Below are 26110 nucleotides of genomic sequence, written 5' to 3'. Positions count from 1 at the left end.
AACTGATGATGGTCGCAGTAGAGAGGATATAAAATGTAGACTGGCAATGGCAAGGAAAGCGTTTCTGAAGAAGAGAAATTTGTTAACATCGAGTATAGATTTAAGTGTCAGGAAGTCTTTTCTGAAAGTATTTGTATGGAGTGTAGCCATGTATGGAAGTGAAACATGGACGATAAATAGTTTGGACAAGAAGAGAATAGAAGCTTTCGAAATGTGGTGCTACAGAAGAATGCTGAAGATTAGATGGGTAGATCACATAACTAATGAGGAGGTACTGAACAGGATTGGGGAGAAGAGGAGTTTGTGGCACAACTTGACCAGAAGAAGGGATCGGTTGGTAGGACATGTTCTGAGGCATCAAGGGATCACCAATTTAGTATTGGAGGGCAGCGTGGAGGGTAAAAATCGTAGGGGGAGACCAAGAGATGCATACACTAAGCAGATTCAGAAGGATGTAGGTTGCAGTAGGTACTGGGAGATGAAGAAGCTTGCACAGGATAGAGTAGCATGGAGAGCTGCATCAAACCAGTCTCAGGACTGAAGACCACAACAACAACAACAGACAAAAAATAGGAATATATAATACAAATATTAAAGAAGAACTAGACAAAGGCTAACAAAAATACTGAAAACAGAATTGACAGCAAGAAACAAGACAAAAGCTATAAATACTTATGCTATACCAATATTGACCTACTCATTTGGAATAGTGAAATGGAGTAACACAGACCTAGAAGCACTCAATACACTTACACAATCATAATGCCACAAATATAGAATACATCACATACATTCACCAACAGAAAGATTCACATTAAGCAGAAAGGAAGGAGGAAGGGGATTTATCGACATAAAAAACCTACATTCTGGACAGGTAGACAATTTAAGAAAATTCTTTCTAGAACGAGCAGAAACTAGCAAAATACACAAAGCAATCACTCATATAAATACATCGGCTACACCACTGCAATTTCATAACCACTCCTACAACCCTTTAGATCACATAACATCAACAGATACGAAGAAAGTAAATTGGAAAAAGGAAACACTACATGGCAAGCACCCGTATCATCTAACACAGCCACACATCGATCAAGACGCATCCAACACATGGCTAACAAAAGGAAATATATACAGTGAGACGGAAGGATTCATGATTGCAATACAGGATCAAACAATAAACACCAGATATTACAGGAAGCATATTATTAAAGATCCCAACACCACAACAGATAAATGCAGACTTTGCAAACAACAAATAGAAACAGTAGAGCACATAACAAGCAGATGTACAATACTAGCAAATATAGAATACCCCAGAAGACATGACAATGTAGCAAAAATAATACATCAACAAATTGCCCTACAACATAAACTAATAAAACAACATGTTCCTACATACAAGTATGCACCACAAAATGTACTGGAGAATGATGAATACAAATTGTACTGGAACAGAACCATAATGACAGATAAAACAACACCACATAACAAACCTGACATCATACTTACCAATAAAAAGAAGAAATCAACAGAACTAATCGAAATATCCATACCCAATACAACAAATATACAGAAGAAAACAGGAGAAAAAATTGAAAAATACATCCAACTGGCTGAGGAAGTCAAAGACATGTGGCATCAGGATAAAGTTGACTTTATACCAATTATACTATCAACTACAGGAGTCATACCACACAATATCCATGAGTACATCAATGCAATACAGCTACATCCAAACTTATATATACAACTACAGAAATCTGTAATTATTGATAAATGTTCAATTACCCAAAAGTTCCTAAATGCAATGTAACATATACCGCACAGTTAAAAGGAAGTGGCGCTTGATCAAGGTCCGCGTCACTTTCCAGTTTTAACCAGACATAACGTCTGAGAAACGAAAATAATAATAATAATAACATTTTAAACACAGGGAAATAAATTATTCAATGTGTAGGCTGTGTGTCTCTACTTTGGAGACATGTTTTGTAGAGAAAAATCCTGATCTTAAAAGGCTTATTGGCATACATATAATGTATTCATTTGAAGGGATAAATATTGAATAAATGCAGCATTCAGATCATTTCCTGCATCATAGGATACAAACTCATTAGGTACTCACTGTACTCAAGATGTGAACATTGGTTTCAGTCCATTAAGAGTATCTCACCTTTAAAACTCGTGAGACGTCACCGCTATCTGCTGAATTTCTTTCTGACAAAAGGTGAAATGCAAATCTCAATGCAAGCTCTGTTGTAACTGGTTCAGCATAAAGTCCACCAACCAATGCCAATGTTGGGAGTGTTTCAATCGGTTTACTACCAGAAGTCTGTCTTGGGAAGATATCCAGTACCAAAATGTCTTTTTCTCCAGAACTTTTTCCTAATCTGGACAAATTAGAAATTTATCAGTGTAATGCACATGCAACTATAAATATAATCAAATGTCCAACTAATATTTTTGTTGAAGATTAAGGAAGAGATGGTGAGATCAAAGTAGGCCCTGGGCCTAACCTTGGAGTTGTGGATGAGGAAGAGAAAGAGGAAGAAGAATAAGGAGAAGAAGATTTTTGTCGTCAATTTCAAAATCTCCTTTACATACAGAAATACTGAGTTTACAAATTTACATTTTAGTTAATGTATTTTTAAATTCATTAACACATTTCATTTTGGTAGGACAATAAAATCATATGATTTACAAGGTGAAATTTACATTTCGAAATCAGTTTGGTTATGAAATACTGACTTCATTTAGCGATCAAATAGAAAATCAGCTAAAGAGAGCAATGCACAGGCACACAGGAATCATGGAAGCGCGCGCGCGCGCGCGTGCACGCACACACACACACACACACACACACACACACACACACAGCCTGATACTGACTGGAGAAAGTAGGTGATTAGTTATGTAGGTTGTGACAAGCAATGAGTAACAGAGGGGTGTGGAGTGAGTAGAAGAAGGAGCAACACAAGAGATATTAGGAAAGATCATTACTGAGTGGAACATACAGGTGTGTGTAAAAGCAATTTTGAGGACCATTAAGAGGAACATTGAGAGAAAACAGATAGTAAGAGGAAGATAGGGACAACGAGATAAGAAAAACAATTGATGAGCTGGCTGGAGTAGCAAATAAGAAATGAGAGGTCGGGTGAGATGCTTTGCTTGCTCTTATACTTCCATGGAACCCAGTCTGAACCCCCCCCCCCCCCCCCCCAGGCCCAGTGTCTACGTCATTCCATTCTGTTGCAAATTATTTGTGTTAGTCTTTTGCTATTCTGACTTCTTAAACTGGTGGTTCAGTAATATTCACACCTGTCAGCACTTGACTTCTTTGGAACTGGGATTACTACATTTTTCTTGAAATATGATGGTATTCTGTCTCTCTTCTTTACCCTGAATATCAGGTGGAATAATATTGTCATAGTTTATTCTCCTCAGGATCTCAGCAATTCTGAGGGAATGTCATCGACTCCATGTGCCTTATTTCAAATTAGGTCTTTCATTTTTGTGTCCATTTCCTCCCAAATTATCAAATCTCCCATCTCAGTTTTATCTGTTTCCTCTTCTTGTTCTGTAATACTTTATTCAGGTTTGTTTCTTTTATATAGCCCTTCAATATCTTCTTTCCACATTTTCAGCCATCTTTTCTCTGCTTAATACTGGCTTGACACCCAAGTTACTGATATTCATAATGCTGCTTCTCTGTTCTCCAAAGATCACTTTAATTTTTCTATATACTACATCTATAATCATGCAAGATTCTATAACTTTGCATCCCTCCTGTAGCCATTTCTTCTTGTCAACTACATAGAATATGACTCTTTTGACCTCTCACAGTAAGTAACAGTATTTGATATATGAGAATTGTGTTTGAGCACCAGTGGCAAGGACTAAACACTTCAAAAGCCATTTGGAAGTGATATGCTGTACTGATAAAGTGAATGTTGCATGACGTCTCTTTGGTTCAGAATCTGCATTATCTTGAATGAAGTATTAGATACAAACTGTCCACTATATTTGATCTGCTAGCTAACTATGGACAGTGGAAAACAGCAAGGCAAGATCTGTAGCAGTGCTCAAACATTCTGTCAACAATGAGGATGAAGCTGTATAGTCTGTCATTTTCATACAAATGAGACATCTTTTAGTCCATGCTCACATCACATTTCATGGCTGACTGTCATGTTTATAATTCATCTAGTTCTCTTCAACACATGTTGCCACACATACATCATTACAGGAACTTTAAACCCCATACAGGCTGAAACTTCAAGATACAACATGCTACGAGGGCAATCCCAAAAGTGAAGTCTCCTATTTTTTTATAAGTACATAGACCTGTTTATTTCTACAATGGTTTACATCAGTTTACAGCTTGAACATTTAGCTATTTTTCAACATAACCACCATTTCTGTTGATGCCTTTTTGTAGACGCTGTGTCAGTTTTTGTATGCCCATGTCATACCAGCTCGCCGCCATGCTGTTCAGAAAGTTATGAACCGCTTCTTTCACCTCGTCATCAGAGCTGAATGGGTAGGTGATTATGTTCCACTGAAACTGTTATAGGAGAGCAAGGCTTTGCCGAGCGATGTGTGAGCGAGCGTTGTCATGGATAATGTGTACGCCCTTGCTCAACATTCCTCTTCTCCGGTTCTGAATTGCCCGTTTGAGTTTCTTCAGAGTCTCACAGTACCTGTCAGCGTTAATTGTGGTCCCAGCGATTCAACTCCGACAACGAGGTGAAAGAAGAGGTTCATAACTTTCTGAACAGCACAAGCTGGTATGACATGAGCATCAAAAACTGCCACTGGGTCTACAAAAATGCATTGACAGAAATGATGATTGTGTCGAAAAGCAGCTAAATGTTCAAGCTCTAAACTGATGTAAACCATTGTAGAAATAAACAGGTCTATGTACTTATAAAAAAAATAGGAGCACTTACTTTTGGGATTCCCTCATACATTAATAATGACTGACTCTATAACATGGTCATACAGTGCCTCCTGGATTCAACAATACAAGAAGTTTCATGTGGAAGATTTACCACTCTAACCCAATGTAATGCAGTGTTTATTAGTATTATATACTATTACCAAGAATGTCAATTATCTTCATTAACTTACGAGTACAACTTTGAAATATCAGAATTTTCTGAATTCAAATGAAGCATCAATTTCTGAAGTCTTTTATAGCCATGGTATGAAGCTCCAGGAATTGGCTGAAGTTCAACTTTAAGCTCAGTAAGCTGTTCAGTGTACACTGTAAAATTCCTTGAAATGTGATAATATCCATTGGCTGACACCTGAAACAAATGTTAAGTAAGCCATATAATAAAACTGATTTGTACAAACAATCATGACTGTACTATGTACTAAAAATTGTACTTACATTCAAAGTGTATGTTCCTGATGGAAGAATGAATCTGAATAAAGCATTATTCTTTGTAACAGAAACAGTTCTTGGAGATCCTGTGATTGTAACTACTGCTGTACGGACAGGATGACCATCTGGGTCAACAACACGACCTCGAATACCTGTAAAGGGTAATTAATTTAGAGACAACCTTAACTTCAGGAGGGGAAAGGAGTACATGAAGAAATATTATTTTATATTTTGACAGTAATAAATCCCACCCAGTCAAAAAAAACTTAAATACCAAACTCAGTCACAGCAGAATGCAATATTTGCAGCAAGTCTGTGCAGCTACTGAAGTACACGAGTGGCTTTGCATTAACACTTAACTGTTAACCTTCACATTAATACCCAAACCCAACATGAATAATTTCTGCGAGATAAGCCACATTGAATCTTAGAAGTAACACCTTTAACCATTTGAGTGCAGTAGCTGTGCATTGCATGCAACATTTTGCACTGCTCATTGCGCCCTAGTTGGGAAATGCTTATGGTGCACTCAACATTTCTCATGCTGTTTCTCTTCTACTGACTATAGGTAAGCACTGGGAGAGTTAAGACACTGTTTTTTATGTTCATGTCTGGTGTGATTTACTGAATGAATATATTCAAGTCCTTTCATCCATAGTTACAACTGGATACTTTCTGGGAGACAATTCTTCACAACTGCAAATACAAATCAGTGTCCTGAGTTGCTCATTGCACCCTAGTTGGGAAATGCTTATGGTGCACTCAACATTTCTCATGCTGTTTCTCTTCTACTGACTATGGGTAAGCACTGGGAGAGTTAAGACACTGTTTTTTATGTTCATGTCTGGTGTGATTTACTGAATGAATATATTCAAGTCCTTTCATCCATAGTATTTTAGAATTCTTTCCTTCCATTGAAATAGCTTGCTTTTTCCAACAAATTTTATATGCCTTGAAGATGAAGATCAGTCTGCCCCTTGAACAAGACACCAACTAAGAAAGGTAGCTTTTTCAGTCCTCTCTTAAGAGCCTTACACATGAGCAACAGATTGCAGCGATCCTTTGATGCAATGTCGCCCGCAATTGGTCCCTCGCCTCAACTTTGCCAGACACAAGTGTTGGGTCATGGGCCTTGGAATAACTTCTAATATCATGTTGGATCTCCTTTTGCACGGTGAGTGCAGCAGATAGCATGGAATGGAAGCCACACTGCCTCTCTAGCCATCCATAACTGTGGAAGTGTTGCTAGTACAGGATATTGTGCACAAACTGACCTGTCAAATATGTCTCATAAATGTTCAATGGGATTCATGTCGGGTGATCTGGGTGGCCAAATCATTCACTTGAATTGTCCAGAATGTTTTGCAAACCAATCACAAAGCATTGTGACCCAGAGACATGGCACACTGTCATCCATAAAAATTCCATTCATTCTGCTGCAAATGGTCTCCAAGAAGCTGAAAATAACTGTTTACAGTCAATGATCATTTTAATTGGACCCAGTTCATTCCATGTAAACACAGCCCACACCATTATGGAGCCACCACCAGCTGGCACAGTGCCTTGCTGACAAGTTGGTTCCATATCTTTGTGGGGTCTGTGATACACTCGAACCTCACCATCAGCTCTTACCAAGAGAAGTTGGGACTCATCTGACCAGGTCAAGGTTTTCAGTTGTCTGCCCATTAATGCCAAATTTCACTGTGCTGTTCTAACGATACATTCATTATACATCCCACACTGATTCCTGCAGTTATTTCCTGCAGTGTTGCTTATCTGTTAGCACTGGCAACTGTACATAAAGGCTGTTACTCTCAATCAATATGTGAAGACCGTCAGTCACTGTGTTGTCCACAGTAAGAGGTAATGCCTGAAATTTTGTATTCTTGGCACACTCTTGACAATGAGGATCTTGGAATATTGAATTCCTTAATGATTTCTGAAATGGTGGTGGTGGTGGTTGTTGGGATGTTTAAGGGGGACTAAACAGCTAAGGTCATCAGTCCCCCAATTCTGAAATGGAATGTCCCATATATCTAGATTCGTTGTGTCTGGATGACCCTCCCTTCCTTTTTAACTTTCCCAACATATCCCTCCCTCCTCTTCAACAAAAGAATTATTAGTTCCATAAGCTAAGAATTGTGTTTGTGTCTGTCACAGCAAAACACATTTTATCTCCTGAAGGTGAGAGTTGGCCAGTAATTCTTTAATTAGTATTCTCAACTGAATTTTCTTTCATACAATTAAAATGATAATATATTTCCATACAACAATCTCAGGACTTTACAATTGTTTCGAAGGGTCTAGTGTTGTTGCACTGCTTAAAAGGTACGTTAAAGAAAACCTCTTGGACCAGGAAAGCAAAATTCATCACTGATTACCAAAAAATGTCACACAGTGGATAAGGCACTCAGAAGAAGCAGGTCCTAAATACCCTCTCAGCCATCCAAGTTTGACTTGTAGGAAGTTGTGTTAGACATTTTTGTGGTTCTTTCAACAAGTCAGTTATTGATTATTTCTACAACTCCAATTTATGTAAAAAGTTTTGACCTTTTATGTGCCTTTAAATTGTGTCAGTATCATCTCTTTTATGATTTTCACCAGCAGCTGATACAATACTGCTACAAACACAAATGATAAACGTAAGTGGCATTTTGTTGATAGATGCCACTAACTTTACTTATACTGTTCTGTAACTGGCATATAGCAACCATGTATGTTGATTCCACATGAAAACAGCTATCACTAATATTCAAAGGGGTTCAATTACACAAAATACCAAGCACTTTAAAAAAATAAAGAAGCTCTAGCAACCTCATTAATTGGGCAGGAAGATACCTGGATCATACTCTTACTTTAGAAAATATGTAGAATTATGATTTACCTGCTCACTGATAATAAAAACTAACTCTTCCAGAAAATATAAAAATAAAATGTTTAACTGGTACAGACAGGAAATGACCCGGATAAGACAAAACATGCTCTTGCTATACTCTGCATATACAAATGCCAGTAAGCAAAGTTTATCAGAAGGACATCTTTTATGAAGTATACAAAAAATGTAAAACATTTTGCAAATTTAAGCTTATACGGGAAGAAAAGGTTGTCTGTGAAAGGTACACAGATAGTACACTGAGTAAATGCAAGACAACTTGGCGTATTATAGCTCAAGAGAATCCCTCAAATCAAGCACATGAGTGAAAGCTTAAAAGTATGGCAGTCGTGTTGTTGTGCCTGTCTGCAACTTAATGTCTCCTCTACATGGCAGGAACCAATCTACCTTTTTCATACTACTGTCAAAATTTCCAAAGTTACACAGTGTTTAAAAATAGTTATAAATATCTACCTCAAAATTATCATCCAGTCTCAGTTGCATCAAAATTTTCTAAGGTATTTGAGATACTTATGTATATCTAATTGAGTAGCTGTCTTGTGACATATAATCTTTTGAGTAACAATCAGTTTGGTTGGATTACAACAATCCATTTTGGAAATGGTCTACCAGACATTAAAACCTTGCAAAAACTGTAATATGGTGTCACTTGTCTCATGCAATCCAAGCAAAGAAATTACCTGCATTCCTTCTGACATTCTCATAGCAAAACTAGAATTTTGTGGTTTTTATGGTGTATGCAATCCAGAACAGCAGTAATAGATTTGTATATTCACAACAGAAGACAGATTGCCATAGTTAAAAATTAATACTCCTTTCTGGCAGTAGTCAGTACTGGTGTTCCACAGCGCTCAGTTCGTAGACCCTTCTTCTTAATCATCACTATCAACAACCTGCCTCATTACATAATGCTGTGCTGATGACATAACTCTGCTCACCTCACATCAGAATATCTCATTTTTGGATAATAGTACACAAGAACCACTCCAATTTGCCCTCCACTGTTTCTGATCAAATAAATTACTCTATAACTCAGAGAAAACACAACAGCTTCTTTTACAGTTGCCCAAAGCCATAGAAAAAATCTTTAAAACTGTCAGGAATGCATATTGATTCCAAACTTAACTGGGAGAACACATAAGCCAGGTGTGCAAAAAGATTTCAGGAGTCTCTAGCTCCCTTGGAAACTTAGAGACACGATAAGTATGGACTTTCTTAGGGTAATGCACTTTTGACGCTTCCAATCACATATTACTTATGGCCTTCTCATTTGGTGACACACCTCTTATATTATCAAACTTTTGAAAACACATGAAAGAGCATTATGCATAATGTGTAAAACTGGTCCCAGAAATCACTGTTACCATCTCTTTACCAGGCTCAGACTACTGACAGTTGTAAATCTGTACATGCATGTTGTGTACTATTTGTAAAAAGCAGTGGGATTATAGGTGTTGTCGGGGAAGAAATTCATGACAACAACACAAGAACTAAGACAGATTATGACCTATCATGGTACAGACTAACAAAAACTGGTAACACACACAAAGTGAATTCTTTGAAAATCCTCCATAAACTATCACAAAGTGCTCAGATCACGTCATTAAAAATCCTTAAAGAAAGACTGTACAGTTGTTATTGGACAACTCACTTTGCTGCATGAAAGAGCTTTATGATCTGACTAGTGCTGAGCTCACTTTGTAAAAGCAACTACACTCACCATTTACTATGCTTATGTAGGCCTATCAATTGACAAATGTACAGCGGTTATTAAAATGTAAGATAATAGCTGTAGTCACTATCTAAAGAATGTTGTTGTGCATCATTTATATTAATTTATTAATTGTATTTAATCACTGTATTTGCTATTTAAATATGAGTATACTTCATCCTCCCACCACCACCTACTCCAGTCCAGTCACAAGCATCACCTATCCCATCAAAAGCAGGGCTACCCATGAAACCAGTCATGTAATCTACAAGCTAAGCTGCAACCATTGTGCTGTGTTATACATGGGCATGACAACCAATAAGCTCTCTCTCCACAGGAGTGGCCACCGATAAACTGTGGCCAAGAAACAGCTGGACCACCCAGGTCTGAGCACGCTGCCCAACACAATGTTCTTCATTTCAATAACTGCTTCACAGCCTGTGCCATCTGGATCTTTCCTACCAACATCAGCTTTTCTGAACTGAGCAATTGGGAACTCTCCCTGCAATATATCTTACATTCCCGTAACCATCCTGGTCTCAACCACCGTTAGTCACTGTCCTTCAACCACTTATCCCCTTCCATGTTCCCACTCCAGCACCACACAGCCTTCTATTTCACCAACAAACCCGTAGTCTACTCATGTCTCTCCTTTTCATCACCCCCCCCCCCCCCCCAACACCACTCTCTGTCTAACCACCTAACTGCACAAAGCTTTTCTCCTCACCTTATCTCTCTATGTTCCAACGAACTGTCCCCCACTCCTACCTTGCTACCCCCCTCCCCCTCCCTGCCCCATGCTACTCCTTACCCCCACCACCCAGACTGCTGTTCCCATCATGTGCTGTTGCTCTCCATCTGAACCCAGCAGCCCGAGTCAGTGGTCATTTTTAATTCTGTTTTCATGCCTGTGTGTGTGTGATGTCTAATTCACAGGAAGGCCTTTTGGATAAAAGCTTACTTGTTTAGCAGTCTTTTTGTTGTGCCTGTCTATGACAGTTTCTCCACTATATGGTGAGTAGCAATCTATCCATTTCATATACTGCCATTATATTTCATTTTTGGTAGTTTGGTATGTTAACTGTGTCACTACGTTCGTACCTGTAATGTGTACTGAACACTATATTCATTGTCTTAATATTTATGGTATTTATAAACTGCTTTTATATTTACTCTTTTGTATCTGTTTACCGTATAGACAGTCAGAAATCTCTATTATGGTATGTACTAAAGATGTGGCTTATTTCATCTCATATGATCAGTGGCAAATCAGTTTTTGATTCTTGTGTGTCACTGAACAAAGTGAAACCTACAGACTAAATGTGAACAGAAGAGCCTAGTCCTCACACTGTGGACTCTGTAGTGACAAGCAGCCTCAACAGCACACATACACTACAGCATAGAGAGCTGGAAGGTATGTTGAAGTCATTAATAAGAGGAATAATCAATATTCTATCAATAACTCTGCTGTGTGCTCTAGCTCTATGTATCATTGTTTCCTCTTCTCATAAGGCTATAATAGCTGTGATCAGAACCATCTCCTCAAATATTTACTTTTTCTCCAGAAAGACCCTGTATCAGAAACTTTGGGTGGTACATTTCACATGATAAAACATAATGGAAACAACCTGCAAAATATATCTTTGGGTGACAAGTAAAAATTAGTGCCACTCGTGTCAGCTGTAAACAAAATGATTAGGTTTGCATACTAAATGACAATTAGTAATAACAGAATACTCAAAAATGTTAATTTCTTCATTTTATGAGGCATGACCATAGCCTATTTTGTGATTTTGCAAATAAATTAAAAATTTTACTAAAATATGAGGTGATAACCTTGTTGTGTTGCAGAAATGAAACGCATTAGTGGACGTAAATTCTGCATCCAAAGTGGAGTAAGTTGAGACAGCTGGGGATTCTGACAGCATGTTATATGTGACACGACCTAAAAATAAAAATAAAATAAAATAAAATAGAGGGAAAACAACTAAAACGTGATACAGTATTGATTTAATTTTGGAACAAAGAAAAATAAATCACATAAGAATCATTCTCTCTTCACAATAGAAACAAGGGAAAACATACAAAAAATAAACTAGTCCTTACAACAGTTTTTTCTTTTTTGAGTGAAAACTGTGACATATGGACACAATCAAGGAGAAAAGAAATGTGGATGAACTCCAGAAAAAAAAAAACTGTCCCTCACTTTGTAGATGAAGTTCCCAACTGATAAGCAATAATAAGAGTATGGATTATTGATCTAGTTTAGTTTTTTGTTTATCTTGTGATTTTTCAGAAGGTAAGACAGTAACAATAGCAAAAGGTCAGGTGTTACTGGCTCTGGCAAGCTAAGCATGATTTCCAATGGAGCAGAGATCCATTTACAAGTGAGACAGCCAAAACATGTAATACTTGTAAATGAAACTGGCAAGCCAGAAGAAGTGGATATAGTGACTTACAAAAATGTTAAACAGGTGGAAGAAAAGTACAACCTGCAGTGTTTGTGAAAAATGTAGCACCATGAAAGAATAAGGAGGAGGCTGAAAGTAGTTAATTTGCTAATTATGTAGATGGGTGAGCTCTGAAATTCCCTATAAAAGTTTGAGTGAATCATATAAATAGAACAGAATCTAGGAAAAGTCATCCAGCCTCATGGAGGTGAAAAAATCCATTAGTACAAGATAAAAAGCCATTGTGTAAAAAATTCATTCTTACTACACAATAATATTGCTAGAATGCACACATCCATCAGAAACACTAATTTCTGAGTCAATTGAAGGAAAATTAAGAAATGAGTTAAAAGGCAAGACTGATTGTGAGGAAGATACTGGGAAACAGAACAACAGTGGGAACATGTAAATGACACAGGAATACAGAAGCATACACTTATGCAGAAAAGTTTAGTGACAAAATTCAAAAACAAGACTTAAAGAAGGGAAGAAGATTAAAAAAATTGATTCTAGCTGACTGATAAAAAAATATTGTACAGTATTTTGAAAAATTAAAAAGGTTAGGTTAGGTTAGTGTTGTTTAACGTCCCGTCGACAACGAGGTCATTAGAGACGGAGCGCAAGCTCGGGTTAGGGAAGGATGGGGAAGGAAATCGGCCGTGCCCTTTCAAAGGAACCATCCCGGCATTTGCCTGAAACGATTTAGGGAAATCACGGAAAACCTAAATCAGGATGGCTGGAGACGGGATTGAACCGTCGTCCTCCCGAATGCGAGTCCAGTGTGCTAACCACTGCGCCACCTCGCTCGGTATTTAAAAAGCAAACCCAACAGGCTTAGTAAAGTGCATTAAAACTTGGAAGAAATTGGCACACACACAAGAAATTCAAGGCAGAACAAAATTTAGAAACAAAATTAACAGTAGGGAAGGTTTCCAAAACAGTTCCAAATACACAGGGAATAAAATGGATAGAAGAAGAAAGGGAAGGAAAAAGTGAACAGGTGAAGGAATATTAGAGAAAGCATATAGCTAGATGTGGCTTGAATATGGAACTTAGCTGGCCTGTAATGGAAGAAGAAGAAGAAGAAGAAGAAGAAGAAGAAGAATAGGAGGAGGAACTGTATTGTGGAACCACACAAGCAATTTCATTTTATGTTCAGAGATCACAAATTTCAAATGATATTAATGGATATCATTTAAGCAAATTAGCATCTTCCAATAAAAATGAATGACTACAGGTGAAGAAGTAATTTCATATCGTAATGTTACTGGCCCATGTAGGACACAATTAAAATATTTTACAGCTGATCAGGAAATGTGATATCAGTGTCAGTCACCCAAATGATAGTAATAATTGAAACAGTAATATCTTGCATTCTATCACAGTGCTCAGTGACTATAAAAACATAATAACCTGACTCTACATACATAATAATCTCAGCTTTCACAATTATTAATTTTTTTCTAGACATTTGGCTACTTTTAATCTTATCTCTGTCAAGAATTTCCAATGAATTCAAGTTCTGATGCCTCCAATTACAAAGGTGGCACTGACATAGATAACTTATATCACTTGAAAAAATATGGATTGAAGCCCAGATTATGTCTCACAAAAACAAATCATCCTTTAAAAAAAAAAAAAAAAATCCATCATCAGTTTGCATAATACATAAAAGGTGTGATCAAAAAGTAATGGGAAATTTTGCTTTTCTTAAAGAGTCTTTATTTACTCATGAACATCAACTTCATCCCTATTAAAGTGATCCCTCTCAGATCTAATACACTTACACCAGCACCTTTTCCCATCTTCGAAGCACTTCTAGCACTCACTTTTCATTATAATTTTTGGCTCCTTCAGCAATTCTGTGTTTATCTCATCAATGGTGGCAAAACAATGTCCTTTCATAGTTCTCTTCAGCCTCAGGGACAGAAAGACGTAACAGTGTCCATATTCGGCAAATAAGGTAGCTGAGGCAACAATGGTTTTGTTTTTTGCCAAAATATCACAAACAAGCATAGAGGTGTGAGCAGGAGCAGTATCATGATGCAGTTTCCAATAGAGGTTTTTGCTACAGTTCTTGTCATTGTCTTTGGATTGCTTCATGCAAACGGTGCACAACTTCCAGTTGGATTCCTGATTGACCATACAACCATAAGACAGAAACTCATGATGTACTATCCCACTTTAACTGAAGAAACAGTGAGGACAACCTCTACATGTGATCAAACTTGTTGAATTTCCTTTCATCTTAGTTCTTACGGCAGTTTTCATTGGGAGTATGGGACTACTGAATCTTGGTTTTTGACGTCATACCCACATACCCATGTCTTGTCACCTGTTATAACCATGTTTAGAAGTTCTGGATCATTGTTCTGGAAGTTCTGGATCAATTTAGCAGTTGGCAACCTCTCTGGTGGTGATTCAGTGATTTTCCAGAATCAATTTCTTTACTTCTTCCACATAGTCATCAGTAATCGATGTTCTAGGGCATCTAGGACAATTGTCATCTTAATCGTCTTCTTGACCCTCTTTGAAACATTTATACCACTTGTAAACTCTTGGCTACTCAGAGCAGATTCATCATAGTTAACATTTAGAATGTGGTGGTGCACTTTATTCCATTTTTTAAGCAAAATTTAATGCAAATTCTTTGATCCATCTTTTTTGAAAATAAAAATTTGACAAACAAAACATGTATTACCTTTTTGACTATCAACAATAAACTAAATATCGAAAACAGCTGAATCAAAGCAGCTGAAAATGCAAACATACACCAATAAAATAAAAAGTTTTGAAAATTAAAAATTCCCATTACTTTTTGATCACATCTTGCATATATTTTCACCAATAACATGTTTGTATCAATTACATTTTGAATGCTGCAGCTGCCTTTTAATTTGTAAGCTCCTTGTTTTACATTTGTATGGATAGCGTAAGCACTTTTAGGTGCTTTGATACAGTGTAGAGGCTTCGTGTGGTCAACTCGCGTGCTTTAAACATAAATCTCATGTACAGTTGTCAGTACATAGAGTACACTTCACACAAAAAGATCGAATCTGATTATGACAGTACACATAGGCTGATTAACTCTGTCAGTATATTTTATTGTTACTGTTTAATCTATTTTACTACAGCTGACAGTGAGACAGGATGCCTTTTATTTTAATTGATCCCACAGTAAGAATGTTGCCATGCAGGTTACTGTAAATAATTCATAGTACAGTAAGTTAATCCGATTACTGAAGCCAGTAGTTAATATATTTCCTTATTATCAGCAGCACTTGGCAGTTCTGAAATATGACTTTCTTCAAATACTTATGAACTGTGGAACCTTTACACAATAACCTTCTTCCTGATGATATAAACTTTCTCATAAATTACATTGAAATGCTGTCATTGTTCACCTGAAAGACTATTGTTATGCATATTATGTCTGCCAGACATACACACTCTAAGACATTCAAATAAGAATCGGTAACAGAACAGAAAAGTTAGTGGGACTTAAGGCTTTCTGTTGAGTTGTGAGGTATTCGTGATTGCTCTAGTGAGAGATCACCAGAAACACAGCGATTAAAGTCCTGTCCGTGAACTCAGTTTAATCTACCATAAAGATTACATTTCTCCCTCCAAGGGCTGCACTTTCTTGCTCATTGTTGCTGTCATTCTAGAACCAACTTGGACTATTACACAAACTATTATTTGATGTAAATCCATCTTAGTAAGCACATTTAGTTCATATGTAAATCACTTGAAGATGGCTAGTACACTGATTATGGAGTGCAACCCAAAGTTTCTGACTATGTCTTGATTTACTTTCACTCACGACATGCACAATGTCAGAGATTGCACATCCATACTGTTCACAGGCCTGCTTATAGAGGCCAGCTGGGTCAGGTCCCTGGCATGCTCAGATGATCCGCCAAAGAAACAGTATTATTTAAGCAATTGCAAATGAGTGCTTGGCCTATTCTGTAACCTGTATTACTGTTGTCCTGTCGATGTGTTCTGTGCCATGTTCAGCCTGAACTTCATTATATTTTACATGTATCTCTATAAAGTACTACATTCCATAAATTGTGTTTGTTCTTACTACAGCATATCAACAACAAAAAAAGGAGCAGAGGTGTAAAAATGTGAACACAATAATGTGGTATGTAGTAATATGACTCAATCTGCATGCTAAATACTCAATTTCATGCATAGTGTGAATAGATTCGTATTAAGTGACCCTTAATTTTTGTAGCACATACATGATGGACAAGGAATTTTCTACTGGTGGTGAAATAAAAAAAATAAGCAGCTAAAAAGAAAAGAAAACAACAGACACATCACTAAGTTCAGTAAATAAACTAATAATTTATTCTAAAAAGAATGTAAATTAATTTAAATAGTAAGATACTCTTAATTCCATTGATAAAAGAGAAAAGAAAGAGCTGTCTAACAATCATTACCATTGGAACAGAGAAGTCTTGGTAAACTGTGGCAAGGATCTGGTTTTCTGCATTCATCCATCTCTCATTACCAACAGCTGTGGCAGGACAGTCTTTAATTGCCTGAAAATATTTTGGAAGCATATAAATGATGTAAACTGGAGCAATACAACATTCTGTATGTTTTTTCTATGAACAATTTTAACACAGTCTGTAGTCTCTTTGTCAGCTCTTTATCTGGTCCTTTCAAAGGAAGTGCCTTTGGGAAACAAACACTAAATAAAATAAACAAAGGAAAAGGTTTACACATAATACTCTAAAATTCTGCAGATAATAACAAGGGCTATTACTGTACAGACTGATGATACAAACAAGTGACTGAAATACTAACCGGCATGTGTTCCGAATAACTATTGGACAACATCTTAATCACTGCTTCATTCACAGTATCCAGCTCAGCATTTGGTACACTGCACAGACAGAGAAGACAATTATGAATGTTTGAGACATGCTTTGGTTGCAGCTCTACACTGTAGGCCATAAATGATTGAAAGTTTTTCTTGGCTGCAAAATAATATGTTTCTTGATTTTCATTTAAGTTACAAATATACATTAATTCTCCACTGAAATTAAAGGAACTTTTCTTAAGTGGTACTCAATACGAATAAGGTATTACGTCAATGTCAGAAAAGCAATAAAACATAACAGCACAGCAAAAGTGGTACTCTAATCACAGCCCATCAAATGAACATTTAAAAAACCAGAGTGTATACAACCCGGGACAACCGGAAGATTCGAGAAAAACCCGGGAATTTTTTCATCCGGGGGAAAACTGGGAAAAACCCAGTGATTTTTTAGAATTCCAAGATTTTTTCATTGTTTTAGTTTTCAGTTAAATTTTTGTAATTTTGACAGGTAAGAACCGAAATTCTAACAAAGGATATTACTGTATCCCACTATTGCAGGATAATACTGCAGCAATAAAACATGAACTTGAGAAAAAACTAAAATAAAACACAAATTGTAAAGGAAATGTATCGTATACAACAACAAAACACAGTGCTCATACAAGTGTCTGCCAACAGCAACATGTGTCAAAGGCTTTAGGAAGGCTATGGAATGCTTCATAACAACAAATTGCCTCCGATGAGCATGACGTCACAACTGTTTACATTAGATTCGTTTGAGCAGTTACAAGCAGGCTCATGCACACGCAAAGTTGAGTCACATATGAGTAGTACTTTCTCCTGCTTCTGGTTACCGAAATGTGGCTGTTGGCTGTGTAAGCAGTTGCAGCAAGCAGATAGATGTTACTTGCATGCCAGAGCTGCCAGATTCATGCATGTGCACCAGGCCTCGATCTAGGAGGGGGGGCACCAAATTCATATACTTGAGGGAAAAAACCTTAGTCACAAAGTCCCTAGCATCCAGCGCATGTTGGTCTATCATATGATTTTCAAACACATCCCTGTTGGTTTTTGAACACATTCTAAGTTGATTTCCGAATGCGTGCATAGTGTATGTGATGCCTCTGTCGAGTGAATCCTCGTCGCATCTCGAAATGAAGTTTTCTGCAGGCAAAAATTGGACTGGCTGCACGAGCTGAGTGGAGTAAAGCTGAATGGATGAATGCCAATTGCTGTCTGATTATGTGGTTGATTGGGTTTTCGAATGATCAATGTTGTTCTAATTACTAGCAGAGTCCATAGAGTCGGATTACTAGAGTGGAAATAAATGACTAACAGGTATAACAACTAAGAAATATTACAGTGTATCCAAGAAAATGAAATTTTGACAGAAAATGTTTGGCCAGACCACTATACTAGTAAGGGTCAGTTAGTTGTACAGTCTCCAGCTAGTAGCCGCTTCAGTTCTATTCTGGACATAGTGTGGAAAACACATTGTATGAACATGTAACAACACTTAACCAGAGAATAATTGCAGGATAACTAAACTGATGATTGTGGCAGAGTTAGTGAAGTTAACCGGCAAATAAGTTTTGACAATGGCACAAAAATTTAAAGAATTTGTGATGACAATATTGTTTGTCAGAACAAGGAAGGAGAAGAAATGGGGACATTACACAAATTATAGAAGAATATGACAATTCCAATTTTATATAAAAATTTCGTACTACTACTTTTCGATCTCATGCTTGAGAAACAGGAGCTTATCAATGAAATGTGAAACTATTTCCTAACATAAAGCTTTTTGCTTGTAGTAGGCCTAATAGACATTTGATATTGGTACTTTGTGAATTATATTCTGTCGTGTTATACAAATGACCATTTGTGCCAAAACAGTCTCATTTATTTGGGGTGTGTTACAATTGCTGCAATACTAGAAAGGCCTACTTTGTTTTAACTAGCAGACAGTGACAAAATAGATGTAATCGATTCGAGAAGCCACAGCAGTCCTAGGTACTATTTGTATTAACAGCTTTTTCAGTATTATACAGCAACATTTAGATTTTTCATGCAGCAAAATGTTTCGCAGAAAGGAAAGTACACCATGTAAAGCTGTAGCAAGATTTGAGAGAGAAAAAATGCCAGGAGCTAAGGATTGAAGACATGTGTACTGTCTTGCTTGTCTCTTATCTCTACTGGTTTTATGTATCCTATATTTAATTTTATGTCACACAAATAACATGTTATTAGCTAATAGGCAATAAAGAGCGTAAGTTTTCTGAAGAGTTCTTGTTCTCAAGATTACAAATAATCCCATCTAGTATTAATTGCAAGGGGCAGAATGTCAACCCAGACAATTGAGAGCAAGAGAGGCACCACAGGACATTTTAATTTCCACATTCCTGAATATAGTTTGATGCCATCTGGTACAAAATATACACGTTTCAATTCCACTTGCAGAACAATGAAGTTATTTTGTCTGAGGCAGTCAATGTATTTGAAACTATTATCTAGTTTCAACTGTTCACTACATTTCATCTTCTAGCACATATGGCATTATGCCATAAAAAAGAACCAAACATGAGATAATACAGTTCTGGTACTCCAAAAAAAATTACATCCTGAAAACCACACTGAAAAGCTTAATATCAGGTCGAGGCCTACTTCATTGGGAATCTGGACATACGAATGTGCACTTTAAGTATGCACTTTAAATGTGGGCATTTTAGCATGGTTCATGGCTTTCCGATGCTCTCGGAGTAACCTTTGATGTCTTGTTTCTTTTATGACATAATAGAAGGTCTTTTAATGTTTTACATGTACAAATATACAGGCTTCCTAAGTCACTGTAGCTGCACAAGCACGGTGGCACCTGTTATGTGGTGCTCTCCGGCAACTCCTGAAATGAACCATTTCTGACAGGTCACAGGAAAATATTGTGAATGGCAGTTTGAAAAGCACTACTTTCAAAGTAAATTTCCTTTTAAACAAGTATGTGCGAGAATGTACACTCTTTGACATAAAACTTGACCGGCGGCCGGCCGCTTCAGGGGCTAAGTCCGCGCCGATCGCGACATGGGACAAAAAAACTGGCCAACTCGCTAATTCTCTAAGTCCGGTTATCTGCACAATCTGGCAACACTGTAGACTGCGGCACTTCCTGGAGGAAAACTTGTCCCATGATAGAGAAACTCTAGGGTGATTACGCCTGTGGTCTAGTGGTAGCGTGCGTTGTTTCTGTTCATAATGTCAGTGGATCGAGAGCAGCTGGCATAAAATATTTTTATAGCCTCTTCTGTCTGAATGCTGAAGACGTGAATGTAATGGTAGCGCAGATTCAATCTATTTCGCTTTGTGACACACCGATATCAAAATGTTATCCAGTAACGATTTTGCGGCAGATTTCCTGCAGACTGTCCTCCTCTGGACGCCGTATGCGGCAAAGCTCCGGGATCCATTTGCTGGCTACTGGCAGCGGCCGTGGCGACAGCAGCGGCGCTGCACTCCCCCGTTCTTTATCGAAAGCGCCTGCTACCGCTCATCGCTTTTGATGATTTAAAACGCTTTATTATTAAATGTTGCTCCACAGAAAATTTCTACAATTTCCATTCACACTCAAAAGCAACGGAGACAGACGCCCTGATTAGTAGGCGGGTATTATATTACATTAATCGGCAAGAGCTGAGTATGGCCCGAAATTAATTTTATAGACTGGGACGAAATTAAACCACCTCACTACATTCGATGAATTTATAAATGCTTCATACCTCGTTTCTTTTCCTTTCAAACTCAATTATTTGTGCAACTTTTGGTCAATGTTTGGATGTTTTCGTCAAGCCAGAGTGAGCGTCTGTGGTGTAAAGTGTATTACAGTTCTTGTTTCATTCCTTATGGTAAGTCTATGCGATAAACTGTGTGAATACCTTGCAATGCATGCTCTGTAGCAGTGCAGGAACACTGCACATTTGGAGTTCCATGTAGTATTTATTGTTCCATGAAGTATTTATTGTTGATCGGAAGTGATAGTTAAGGTCATCAGATTTAAACCAGAAAAATTTGTCGTTTTGAAGGTTTCAGAGAACGGAAAGGAATTGCTAACGCCGGTGTTAGAAAACGTCTACAGTTAAATGCTATTGCAAAAATTTAGAAGAAGGGAACTATTTTAATGAACATGTGCACTTCATAAACAACCTTCTGACATGTTAGACCTATATGACGAACAAAGCTCAAATTTATATCGTTGACAGTCGGTTTGAATCTTTTCAGGGTCTACTTTACAGTGAAGCACCTTGGAATTTGCAAAGCAGAAATCCATTATATTAACTTAATTTACTAAGTCGAAATCGGACGAAGATTGATGTTTAAAGGCATTCTTCAGATTTCACATAAGAAATTTTTACTAGCAGTTTGCAACTCCATTAATTAAAATGGAAAATAAAAGGTTGTAGTCAGCGGCTTCTACCGTGATTCGAACTGCTATGTCTTATAGTACAAGCACTGCAACGCACAAGGGAACCTCTGAGCTAACGACACACTGGCGGCCAGAGGCGCAATATAGTCACTGCGATGTTGCCTGAGCCTCAAAACGCAACCTTAAACACACGAACAGAGGAGGTGGAGATTACTGTTTTAACGTCCCGTCGACAACGATGTCATTAGAGACGGAGCACAAGCTCGGATTAGGGAAGAATGGGGAAGGAAATCGGCCGTGCCCTTCCTAAGGAACCATCCCGGCATTTTCCTGAAGCGACCATGGCTCTGAGCACTATGGGACTTAACATCTATGGTCATCAGTCCCCTAGAACTTAGAACTACTTAAACCTAACTAACCTAAGGACATCACACAACACCCAGCCATCACGAGGCAGAGAAAATCCCTGACCCCGCCGGGAATCGAACCCGGGAACCCGGGCGTGGGAAGCGAGAACGCTACCGCACGACCACGAGATGCGGGCTCCTGAAGCGATTTAGGGAAATCATTGAAAACCTAAATCAGGATGGCCGGGCGCGGGATTGCACCGTCGTCCTCCCGAATGCACACACAAACAGGTGTTACTTATGTGAAGAACGCCGTTCTTGGAGTCCAGAAATTAAATATACTTTCTAATTGTGTCATCTTGCAGTGGATTATATCGTACGAGTCTTCGATGTGGAAAACGAATGTCAAGTGAATTTAGCGAGGTAACGCCGACCTACACCCGGAAGTAAATGCACTATCAGAGTGTTGACAAATACTTGCTACGACGCTGCCACTTCTAGGCTCTCTGACGAGGCAGCTCTTCAGCGAAATGCTTGCCGTGATTCTCCGATACGGTTCTTCAGAGTGGAGACGCGCGCGCACGTTTGGTTTTTATGCGGCGTTCTCCCCTGATGGTTTCTGACGTCGCCTTGTGGGCTATGTATACATATGAGACATTCAATTATCATTAATCCAGAATGATACAAGTTTCAGCTTCCGGCGTGGAAGAAGGCTGTTGACGCCGACATTATATCATTTCAACGTAGGGAAAGCAAAACGGATCATTCAATGTTTCTCATTCAACATAAAGCATGTGAGATAATTTTCCGTAACGTTCATAATCATCTAAAAATACAAACGAAGTAAAAATACACCGGAAGCTTATTCGAATTGAATATAACGCTTTGCACCTCGATGTCGAATTTGTCCACTTGCAATCTTTTGCAGCATACACATAGAATGTCATGATTACCACGAGAATGAAGAAATATGTTGGTAAGGATGGAAGCAAGAAGAGACGCAGTCAACAAATATTCTATTCCTCATGGCATTCATTTCATTTGACACGTAAGAAGAGGTAAAGTGGGAATTTACTTTCGTTAACACGAAAGATATGCCGCACATATTGATAACGAGGAAGTCTGCGTCTTCATACGTTTCCTCCTTGAAATCTGTATGCTCTATTATATACTAAGTAGCCCGATCATTGTTTCAGTAATGTTACCCTCTTGTTTGACCCCGTAACGATGAACAGATTCCAAATGCATGTCTCCCTTCCTGGGTTGTTTTTTTGTGTTTTATTGCTTGGAATTCCTGAAGCAGACCACTGTGCCTTCCCCCCTCGTGGGTTAGGTCTCAAAACTAAACCGCTTTGTATCCAATGGCATAATTTATTCAGACAGCATCTGCATAAGACTATCAAACAAAGCCTTCCATTTACAGTTGCAGCACTCTAACCAGCACTGACCAAAGTGTAATCCACGGTCATGGTCCTAAATTACCAGCTGTCTGCTACTGTGGCAAAGTCCGTACTACACTTTCGATTCCGCAGCACCATTTTATCTGGTAACACTGTGTAGTTGCACAGTTGTGCTACCAGGTCTGTCCTCACACTGTCAACTTTATGTATCTCACTTCTCCTGTAGCGTAGATCACGAGGAGCCGAAGTAAAAGAGTGTATTCTGCATGACGTAACATTCAGTATTCCCTTCTTTCATAGCCACTCTTCATGTGCATCGATACCAAATAGGAATGCGAAAACTCTTGCGAGTGAGAGAATGACAACAACAATCGTAACAAGAACAAGCAAATAATGAATGATGTTTATTTCAACGCAGAACGAGAATGGCTTTAAATGTAAAAATCTTTATCTATATCCATATCTATTGATCTTTGAGTTGGCACAATGCAAATATATTCTTAGCATTTAGTTACTGAATTTAGTTCTGGATGTTTGCAGAGAAAAGGAAAACACGGTACTTCTCGCTAGTGTAATATAATGTGAACCAGCAACTACCCTTTCCTTAGAACACGACTCAAGCAGGTCCTCAAGTAGGTAGCAAGGCACTGCTGCATTCTGTTCCCTGACATTGCTCTGATGACGGTTAATGCAGATAGTTCCGATTATGAAATACAAAACGTATTGCAGGTTAGTTCCTAGGATAGTAACATTAAATTTGCGTTGTAGACGGCACATGAACGTGACCACTATCCATATTACTCATCAATATAAAAAGACAATATTTTGGGAATTTAGCAGGATTACTCTAATTCTGAAATTGGGTGACTGACTGCACAGGTGCTAAACGTCGTCAAGAGTATACGATGTCCTAATCGCATTAGGAATATGAAGATCGTCTTCGACAGCTCGCAACTTTCACATTGCTATCTCCACCCTACTCCAGACAGCCCTCGGTGGAGTTGCACTACGTTGCCGATGTTATGGAAGGCCTTCAAACCGACAACAGACCACATATTGAAAAGTACAAGCGAATTCTCTTGCAGCGTAAGCTTATTGTAACCAATCTAAAAATTATTGGAGAGGAACATTGTCCTATTCAAAAAAAGTAAAATGTTACACACTGTTGACGTCAAACGGACATTATCTATGACCTGTCTTGTGTCCTACTCATCTATAATTTCAAGTGTACTATGAAAATGATTATATATAATGGATGATAGGGTAATGCATTGATACCAGATGGTGGGGGCCGGCCGGTGTGGCCGTGCGGTTCTAGGCGCTTCAGTCTGGAAACGCGTGACCGCTACGGTCGCAGGTTCGGATCCTGCCTCGGGCATGGATGTGAGTGATGTCCTTAGGTTAGTTAGGTTTAAGTAGTTCTAAGTTCTAGGGGACTGATGACCTTAGAAGTTAAGTCCCATAGTGCTCAGAGCCATTTGAACTATTTAACACAAAATGACATTAAAACTTAAAGTTATTCACGAGCAGCTAGTTGAGAATATGTATGAACATTAAATGACACGACGAACTGAAATAATATGACGAAGAGTTCAGCGCTCACTGGGAATAGAGCCCCACACATATCGTTGTTGACTACACACAAAGAGACGTCAGCTACCGAATTTTTCTCCACCAGCTGCTCAGAATAGCATCTTGTACTTACAGTCATCTCGCAAATAGTTCTGTGTCTCACTGGGAGTTAAAAACGTCAGATATCGTTAGTGTTGACAACGAATGAAAATACATTAAAAATCAAAATTATTATCCACCAGCAGATAGGTGTTCTCATGATAGAGCTTGATAATACATAATTAAATCTTTAGTGCCGGGCCAGGATTCGATCCCATTCACACGTAATATGTGAATGTGTTGAGGAATCCGCAGTTTTGAACAAACAACAAATTGTAGCCGAGCTGTATTGCCATGAAGGGATCAAATGCCACGTTAAGGGCGGTCTGAGTTGCATTCCCAGTTTAGAACCAATTTTATCGACATACAGAAGCTCAAATAAAAGATGGAATAAGTGTCCTGTGACCATACATAGCGTTTGTGTCGTCACTTGAATTAAATAACTAGTATAAGAAAGGTTACTGGTGATAGAGTTTCTACATGTCGCCACTCCAGACTTTATTGTGGTTCAACCTACCGTCTACTTGGTAAAGAAGGAATATCATCTTTAATGTGAATTTTCAGACCACGCAGCCATTATATCTTCTTCACTTGGTGTAGCCAGGAGAAAATGGAATCTGTCTCTCCCTATCTAAAATCATTGACGGAAGGGGGAATCGAACCCAGACCATAGGTATAACAACCTACCATCCGTCCAACAGACCACGAAATCCTCTTCTCTGCGAGTCATTTTTCTATCGTAACGCAGTTGCCCAACACTGGATGAGAATTCTGACACACAGGCTCCCTGTAGTAATTTGCAGCATGTTCAGTAAATTCATTTACTCGGTTGACCGAATCACCATGAACTAGCTGCCTCGGCTACCCAGTGCATACATTCGACTATTTTGTAATCACAGAAATAAAATCACGTAACTGCCACCTACACACAACTGCCAACAGTGTAGGATGCAGAAGTTTAAATAGGAAGTGTTCCTTTCCACTTAAGCTATTCTATTGCG

General features: G+C 38.2%; 1 protein-coding gene across 1 annotated transcript in view; it reads right to left on the bottom strand.

The window, feature by feature from the left end:
- LOC126203914 (carboxypeptidase D-like) overlaps positions 1-26110 on the bottom strand; it is a 266351-nt gene that overhangs the window by 79948 nt on the left and 160293 nt on the right. Inside the window, exons 15-20 of the mRNA XM_049938305.1 lie at positions 17265-17343; positions 16895-16996; positions 11830-11938; positions 5396-5541; positions 5131-5309; positions 2174-2390 (exon numbers count right to left, since the gene is read on the bottom strand). Of these exons, the coding sequence (XP_049794262.1) occupies positions 2174-2390; positions 5131-5309; positions 5396-5541; positions 11830-11938; positions 16895-16996; positions 17265-17343 (832 nt within the window). The remainder of the gene's footprint in view (positions 1-2173; positions 2391-5130; positions 5310-5395; positions 5542-11829; positions 11939-16894; positions 16997-17264; positions 17344-26110) is intronic.

Source organism: Schistocerca nitens, chromosome 9 (genome assembly GCF_023898315.1).
Source record: "Schistocerca nitens isolate TAMUIC-IGC-003100 chromosome 9, iqSchNite1.1, whole genome shotgun sequence".
Taxonomy (NCBI): Eukaryota; Metazoa; Arthropoda; class Insecta; order Orthoptera; family Acrididae; genus Schistocerca; species Schistocerca nitens.
This window is presented reverse-complemented; position numbering and strand designations above follow the sequence as displayed.